The sequence below is a fragment of the Pteropus alecto genome, unplaced genomic scaffold (genome assembly GCF_000325575.1).
Source record: "Pteropus alecto unplaced genomic scaffold, ASM32557v1 scaffold314, whole genome shotgun sequence".
NCBI classification, from domain to species: domain Eukaryota; kingdom Metazoa; phylum Chordata; class Mammalia; order Chiroptera; family Pteropodidae; genus Pteropus; species Pteropus alecto.
This window is the reverse complement of record NW_006435849.1, coordinates 738914-747124: the sequence shown is the minus strand read 5'-3', so window position 1 is coordinate 747124 and position 8211 is coordinate 738914. Positions and strand designations below refer to the sequence as shown.

The 8211-nt window shown below is 53.4% G+C and overlaps 1 protein-coding gene across 2 annotated transcripts; it reads right to left on the bottom strand.

The window, feature by feature from the left end:
* Positions 1–4025: 4025 nt before the first annotated feature.
* On the bottom strand, positions 4026–8205 carry PPP1R14A (protein phosphatase 1 regulatory inhibitor subunit 14A). 2 transcript variants are annotated; one of them, XM_006911728.2, is made up of 4 exons: positions 7973–8205; positions 5786–5866; positions 5230–5262; positions 4026–4266 (listed from the first exon to the last, which is right to left on the bottom strand). In XM_006911728.2, the coding sequence occupies exons 1-4, from the start codon at positions 8171–8173 to the stop codon at positions 4138–4140; spliced, it is 444 nt and encodes a 147-aa protein (XP_006911790.1). In that variant the 5' UTR covers positions 8174–8205; the 3' UTR covers positions 4026–4137. The 2 variants fall into 2 exon arrangements, with proteins under 2 accessions (XP_006911790.1, XP_015444694.1); XM_015589208.1 differs by lacking the exon at positions 5230–5262.
* Between the last annotated feature and the right edge of the window lie 6 nt (positions 8206–8211).

Genomic DNA, 8211 nt, shown 5'->3' with positions numbered 1-8211 from the left:
GGTGCCCCGATTTCAGACTCCCGATGTCTGGAACTGTAAGAAAATTGATTTCTGTGGTTTAAATCACCCAGTGAACGGTATTTCGTTTTGGCGGTCTAAGACAGTCACTCAGTGCCACTTCCACCCCATTTTGTGTTAGAGGCAAGTCACTGAGGCTGGTCTGTTTACAGGACAAGGGGACTAGAACATCACCTTTGACAGGAAGTATAGCAAAGAACTTGTAATCATGTTACAGTGTTATTCTCATCCAGTTTCTTTTGTTGACTCCATATTTTTATTCTTTACATTTAGGTCTTTATTTCATTTGGAGTCTACCTTTGTATACAGTGTGAGTTAAGTATTTTTTTCTCCATATAGTGATCCCGTTTTCCCAAAGCCTCAAAGAACAACCCAATCGCCCCCCCCACCCCCACTCCCAATGGAATGGCAGTGCCATCTCTATCATTTTGTTATGTCCCTACACATGCCTGGGTCTGTCTGAGTCTGTTCTGTTTCTTTGGTGTATTCATCTTGCACAAATACCACACTATTTTTATGGCTGTGGCTTCATATCTGGTTAGGCAAACGCTCCCCTCTTTTCCTTTTTAATGTTGACTTAGCGATTTGCACATCTTTATTCCTCCACACAAATTTCAGAATAGGTTTATCAAGTACCTCAAAACATTCATCTTCAATTTCGATTGAGATTGCTTTGAATTTGTTGGCTTATTTGGAGAGAACTGACCCATTAAGCTATTCTAGTCAAGGGCAGGAATGGTGTCTTTTTTTCTTTTTTTTTTTTTAGATTATCTTCTCTATCTTTTATCAGCATTTTAATGTTTTTTTCATCGAGGGCTTATGCATCTTTGATTAAGTTGATAAACTATAGTTTTCGTTGCTATTGAAAACTACCATTTTTAAGTTCTGTTTGGTTATTACGGTGTTGGTGAATGATGTTTATTTTTATAGATTGATCTTATATCGATCATGATAATCTTTTAGTTAAAAACCTTCATGCCCTTCTTTATAATGAGGGCGAGAAGTAGTTCTAAAATATTTTTGCCTGTTGTAAATACCAGTCATATCATCGATACAGGCCCATTTCTAGTATTTATCATTCTAATCAGCAAAGCCGCTGGTGCTGATCAAAGATAAAGATGGGTGAGTGCTCTGTAGTATTTTCATTGGAGCTGCTCTTTTAATGTAATGTCAGCTGACCACCCCTGGGGTAACTGACCATTGGGGTGTAGTTGAAAACCAACTCCAACAGCCACGAGGGGGCGCAGAGGCCTCATTTCTACAGGAGAAGGGTTTCTGTGCGCGGAGTGGGTGGCCACCAGGGGGCACTGTTATCAGGCAAGCACCTACTGTGTGCCAGACTCCATTTTCGACATTAGTAATACACCCATACTCAAGGCAAGCGAAGAGCTAATATTCTGAAAGTGGCGGAGTGTAGACAGACGAAATGATAGATAATTTCAGGGTGTAATAAATTCTTTGGAGAAAATAAATCAGGGTGACAGGATAGTGACTGAGTGGCTCCGTACATAAGGGGCTCAAGGACACGTCTCTGAAATTACATCTTAATGAGGATAAGGGACTCTGGGAGAAGAGCGTTCTGGTCAGAGGACAGGTGTCTGTGGGTCCTGGAGGAGAAGAGCCTGCTGGAGTGGTGTGAGCGCAGGCGAGAGAGGAGAGAGACCAAGGCAGAGCAGTGATTGGGCAGAGCATGACGGCGAGGACTTCGGCTTCTGCTCTGAGGCCAAGGGGAGCCTGAGGAGGATTGTGATACGAAAGACCCGAGACAAGTTGTTACGTGAAGAAAGTAAGGTTAAGGCGGAGCTGGTGTCTGCCTGTGTGTAGAGGAAAAGTAGAATCAAGACTCGCACTTGTTTGTATTTGCACGTGGAGATCCTGGAACAATACCAAGAAAGTGATAAAGCCGGTGACCTTTGGAGGAAAGAGAAGAGGGAACAGGAAGGATGGAGACTAAGGCGAGAGCGAGAAAAAGCTGCTGGCCGCTGACTGGGAAACAGGCCACACACTCTTGTTGGCAGGGAGCCTGGTGGAGGCGAGGGTGGCAGACCAGGTACACTGTGCCCTTTGGGGCTTATCCATGTCACAAGGCCTGTGAGTTGGTGTTCCCGAGGACATCTTGCTGACCAGGGGTGGTGGCCGTAGGAGCTAATGGTCCAGCTCCTCCCTGCAATAATAATGCTTATTATGTGCCTGGCACTAGTCCATCGTCTGTGCATTCAAACCTCAAGACAACCCTGGGAGGTAGGTACTGTTATAACAATCTTCATTTTACAGATATGGAAACTGAGGCCCAAAAAGATTAAGTGACTTGTTCAAGATCATACAGCTAGGAAGTAAGACAGATGGCATTTGAATCCAGGCAGTAATGCCAGAGTCCATGCCGCTTCCCAATTCTTCTTTTGTAGCCTTGTCTCAGTCAAGTTGTATTGCCCTTTAGATAGGCTCAGAGGGCTGTGAGCAGTCACTAGCACCTTAGTATGAATTAGTCAACCTCTTCCTGCCACTCAAGAATCGCAATCATCGCTATGGTTTATAGGGGCACTGTAGTGTAGGAGTTGAGTAGTTGGGCTCTGGGGTCATAATGCTTGGAACTGATACCCGGAATCATTTCCCAGCTGTGACTTTAGGCAAATGACATCACTAATCTGGGCCTCAGTGTCCTCATCTATGAAGTCCCCGTTTTCCTGATAAGAAAACCAAGAGTCCCAACATGGCACACCCAGGACTTCAGAACCTGGGTTTTGAGCACATTCTGCCTCCACAGAGATGAGGAACCAAAAATAGGTTCTGTGAGAGGGAAGTTCAGAGGTCCTGAGGCCCAAGCCGGTGTCCTGGGTGACGGGATCAGGTGCTCCAACGGTAGAAGGCGGGACACCTGGTCTCCATACACTCATTCTCGACACATTTGTGTGGAGGGAAGGGGGCACTGAAAGCCAGAGGCCTGTCTGCGCAGGGAGAGCAAGGCCACCTGAAGGGCTGCGGGGTGGCCCCGAGTGGGGATTGGGGCTGGGGCCCAGGTTTCACTCGGTAGAGGCAAGAAAGGAGATGCGCTTTGTCCTGGGGGGGCCACCCTAGCTCCAGCCCTGCCTGTCCTTCGTGCAGCCCCAGCCCCACACCATCTCCTGACCGTCCATACGCAGCTGGGCCACCGGTACAAGTAGACCACTGGTAAAATACTGAAATGTTTCCAGTTTTTGGTAAATAGCCACTACCCACTTCTGATGCCTTAGCCTCTCCCCGAGGACCCTTCGGGCCTCGCGATGCCCCAGCCCAGGGGCTTTCCTGTTGGAGCTCTGGGGGACTTGCCCGTCCTGATTGGTGATGCCCCTGCCAATATCTGGTGTCATCCCTGCCGCAGCCTCAATGCCAATCCCTTGGTCCACAAGTGCAGAGTCCTCAGATACGGTATCCATTTCACACAGACTCTGCACCCTTCACAGCCCTGCGTCAACGTCACTTTCTTCAGGAAGCCCTCCACGATCTCCTCACCACCCCAAGAATGAATGGCTCCCCCGGCTCCCTGGGCTCCCAAGTTTTTTGGACCATTCAGCACACTGTTCTAATCCCGCCTAGTGCGTGAGCACCTTGATGACAGGGCCCACCTTCTCATCTCGCGGCCTCCGTTCCAGGGGCCGTGCCCAGCACACAGTAAAATTCATAGAGTGGATGAAAGGTTCGTTCACGATGTGTGGTGTTGATATTCGGTCCTGTGCATCTCCCGTGGCCCAAGGACCACAGGCCGTTGTCATTCCTACAGGAGCCAAGTGCCACCCGTACACTGGGGCCCTGCTTGCTGGGACGGGGCCACGGCTGGGGGGAGGCGAGGACAGGACGTGAGTTCCCAGGGCGCAAGGTCAGCAAGGCCTGTTCTCATGCTCTCTGGCAGAGGAGTGATTCTCCATCTGTCTGGGCCAGCTGCTGGGACACGAGGAGGCGCAGCAGGGGACGGGGTGTGTGGGGGGTGGGGGTGGAGCTCAGGGAAGCCCAGAGTAACCACGGAGAGGAAAAACAGGCAGACGGTGGGTGTTATTGTTACAGAACCATTAAATACCACTTATAAACAAGCCAGGAGGGCGTGGGGCGGGGAGGACAAAGGTGGGCCACGCAGGCGAGACAGGGTCAGGGCGGTGCGGTCCGGGCCCGGTCCTGGAGGGGGCTCAGGCTTCGGTCACCAGAGGGGCTGGGCTGGCGGAGGCCTGGCTGCTTGTGGAGGCCCCGCAGCTTCACCAGCAGCTCCTGGATGAAGTCCTGAGGACAGGGCAGAGAGGGCTGAGGCCACGGGGAGGGGTGGAGGCCCCTGCCCAGCCCAGCCCCTCTGACCCGCGCCCTTCCTTCTCCTGCTTCCTGTCCGCGGGATGGGGTGGGCGTGAGGTTAGGGAGGGGGAGAGACGATAGAGACAGAGAAGAATGAGAGGGGAGAAAAATAGATAGAGACGGGAGAGAACAAAAGGGAGAAAGAGATACAAGGAATGAGAGAGACGGAGGCAGAGAAAGACAGAGACGAAAGGAGAGAGACAGGGAGAGATAGAGACAGAGATCCAGAAACAGAGACCCAGACAGAGAGACAGACAGAGACAGAGACAGCGAAACAGAGAGAGATACGGAGACAGACACAGAGGGAGAGATGAAGGGTCAGAGAAAAAACAGCCCCAGAGAGACATGGAGATGTTTCTCAGGCCAAGAAGCCACCAGGAGAGTCCCCAGGGACAGAGGCCTGAGCCGGCTCCAAGGCAGACAGATACACAGTGACGTTTGTCCCACAGGCGGCCCAGAGCTGGTTAGAGAAACATGAATATTTTTCCCTTTTAAAGCAGAGAAGGAAGTGGGAGGGGTTGGGCCTGGAAGGTGGAGCGGGGAGACCGAGGTGGGGAAGGAAGCCCCAGGGTGGCGGACACAGTAACAGGGGAGAGAAACGAGGGAGGCAGCACCCACAGACAGAGCACGGAGGAGGCAGAAACGGGAGACAGATCGGGGAGCGGCTCAGTGGGAAGGAGATAGTGGAGGCCCAGCGGCAAGACGGGGAGAGAGAACAGTGAGGAAGACAAAGTCGCCACTAGAGACGAGAGGGAACAGCTGTGACAGACAGGGCTCCCCGGAGTCCCCTGTGTGGGTCCTGAACTTGGCCAGCTTTTCCCTTGTCACCAGGTACCCCCTCCCCCATCAGGGTGCGGGGGGCCAGAACAGGGCCTGTAAGGGGGAAGGAAAACTCACCTCTGTGGGGTTCATGCACGATTTCAGGAGACCCTAAACAACCCCCACCCACGCAAAAAAAAAGTAAATAGTAAAGGACTAACAACACCTCCACCCCCAGCCCCTTCCCATTTCCAAGAAAGCCCCAAGCGACACGACAGTGGGAGTCAGACTGCAGGTGGGCTTCCCACCTGGCTTCGAGGGAGGAACAGGCTGAGGGCCTTATACAGTGGCTGCGGGGCAGGGCTGAGCCAAGAAATTGGACCAGCTCTAGATCCAGAGAAGGCCAGAAGGTCGCACAGCATTTCTTGCCTCCAGTAGAGCACAGGCCACAAAAGCCAGACTGCCTGGCTTTGGCTCCCATCTCTGCTCCTTCTGACTGTGACCCCAGGCCAGCGATTAAATCTCTGTGCGCCTACTTCATAGGGTTTTGTGAGGATTCAATAAGTTGATAAGTGTAAAGCAATTGCAATAGTGCCGGGCACGCAGTAAGTGCTCAGTAAACATGGTAACCATGGCATGAGTTGCAGGGAGGGGCAAGGTGAAGGACTGGGGGGCAGCTTTCCCCCACCCCTACCTGGATTTTCCGCCTTCTGTCCTCTTCACTGTCTAGTTCCAGCAGTTCATCAATGTTGACCTCATCCGGCATGTCTGCTTCCTGAGGCAGGAGGGAAGGCTGCTCAGGGGCCCCGTCCCCTCCCTCCCATGCCTTTTTCCAGAGTTCTGGGGGAGCCCCCGCCATCCCCAGGGCCCAGCTGGCGGGTTCTGGAGCAATAATGTGGCAGTCAGGGACAGCACCACCAAGGCGGGACATCTGGGTGTTGGGGGGAGGGGTGACAGATGGGTTGACAGAGGCCCAGGGCCTGTACCAGCTCTGATGCCTGGGCCCCCTGGACCTCGGGCCTGGCACAGGTTTCTCTGCTTGGCTCCAGTTCCCACAGAGAAATAGGCCCGGTTGAGTCTTGGAATGTCAGAATCTGGGATTCGGGAGAGGGGCTGGCTCTGCCCTTTCAAGGAAAAGTCTGAGCACTAAGCGTGGGGGAGGGAAGCGGCAGGCCAGAGCCTGCTGGGGCTGGCCCCTTGCCCCAGAAGACAGGAAGGGAGGACAAGGGGCCAAAGTGCGATCCCGTGTGTCCAAGGAGATGACCACTGGGCCCCTCGAGGTGAGCGTGATGGGCCTTGAACCCAATTTCGAGACACTAAGAGGGAGTCTCCTAGTATGGCCTCCTGGGGCGGAGGGCCAAAGGCAAGCTGGCTCCGTATCCCTGACAGGGAGAGAACCCAGCTGCCTGAGCGAGATCTCCGAGGCTGCAGAGTTTTCCTCCCCCACCCGAAGTCCCGCTGATTTCACTGCAGGCTTCAGGACCGGGGGTCTGGGTTTGTGTGTGGGAAAGAGGGTTCGGCAAAGGCCTGGCGTGTCTATCTGTGTTACATGCCTGTGGCAGTCTCTGTGTCAAGAGGCCAGGGCCAGCATGACGGTGCAGAGGTATGTGGCACCATATGTGTGGCCTGCAGTCCTACAGCCACTTACCCAGCCGCTGTGTGGCTCTGGCTTAGTTGTGTTTGTCTCACTGTCATGTGTCATGGGCAGCTATAGTGCCCACGGTCTGAGGATGACCTCACAGGATTCCACCTACACTAGCAACTGGACATATCTGTCCATCTGTGCGAGCCCACATGTGTCTGAGAACAGAGAGACTTCGTGTCACTGTGAGGGCCATGGCTTCCGCCACCTTCATTCACACTGTGCTGAGGATTTCTGCGTCCCGTGTGTCTGTGTACTGCTGTGACCATCAGGCACCTGGGACTGTGCTCTGCAGCACGTGTGTGTTGTACAAAGTGTGACTTCAAGCAGAGACTCAAGTGAAATGTCTGTCTCTCTGTAGCCTACGTGTCAACACGTGGGGCTATAGGTCATACCCCGTGTGCCTGGGGCAGCTGCAGTTTCTGCCATTGTATGTCCTTATGTACCTACAGCTTACACGATTTTCTGTCTGGGTGTAGCTGTAATTTCAGCAGTTTTATGTCTGTGAGTGGCTGTAACCTGTGTCATTGTGTTCGCATGTGGTCTCATTTTTGCCTTTCGGGAATAACAGAATCATTTAGTTGTAGCTGTTGTAGCTTGTACTGTGAGTCACTACAGCTACACACTACAGGCGGTGTGTATCTATGAAAAGCTGTAACTGGAGTCCTCTTGTGTGGGTGTAGTTACGTGTCTACATATGGCTGTGGCCTCGGCTATTGTGTCTGTGGGTGCCTGTTGGTGTCACATATGGTGATATGGAAGTGACTACAGCTTGTACTCCGGTAGCCTGTACGGCTGTTGTTTCTGTCGCTGCGTCTGTGAATGGCTGTATTTTGGCACTGTGCACATCTGTAAATACTGCTGCTTCCTTTGCTGTGCATCTCTGTGTGGCTGTACCTCCCCTGTCACCATATCTATTCTGGCTTTAAGACATCCCCTCCCCCCGCCCCTTTCTCCACATATGGCAGCTTGGACTCCACAATTTTGCCCCCTCATCTCCCAGGTGGTAAACCCCTGGCCCTGCCCAGATGTTTGGGCACATCTCTGGAGACGCAAGTATGTGTCTCTCTCTGTATGCACAAGCAAAGTGCCATTAAGGGTAGATGGCCAGGCCAATGAGTCCAGTGAACGCCACCCCCCCGGGAGTGTGTATGCAACAGTGAACACAAGCAACCGAAGACCCCGAGGGCGTAGGGTGTCCGGGACCTCCCTTACGCCCCCACACCCCACCCGCCTCACCCTGCCGCAGTACAGCTCCTCCAAGCGCCCGTCGATCCACTTCTCCACGTCCAGCCGCCGCTGCAGCTCCCGCCGGTCGTACTTGACGGTGACACGCGAGTGTCGTTTCTGTAGTCCCCCGGGGCTGCCCCCCGGCCCCCGGGCCCGCAAAGGAGCCTGCAGCTTGCTCAGCACCCGCTTGCCCAGCCGCTGAGCTGCCATCGCGTCCTGGCCCCGGTCCCCGCGCCGCGCTGTGCGCC

Excerpts from the sequence above, each read along its gene's own strand:
- PPP1R14A (XM_006911728.2), bottom strand. The coding sequence starts at position 8,173 with ATGGCAGCTCAGCGGCTGGGCAAGCGGGTGCTGAGCAAGCTGCAGGCT. Across the intron at positions 5,263-5,785 it reads ACAGAAGGCGGAAAATCCAG|GGTCTCCTGAAATCGTGCAT; the intron begins GTAGGGGTGGGG and ends GGGGTTGTTTAG. Across the intron at positions 4,267-5,229 it reads CGTGCATGAACCCCACAGAG|GACTTCATCCAGGAGCTGCT; the intron begins GTGAGTTTTCCT and ends CCCTGTCCTCAG.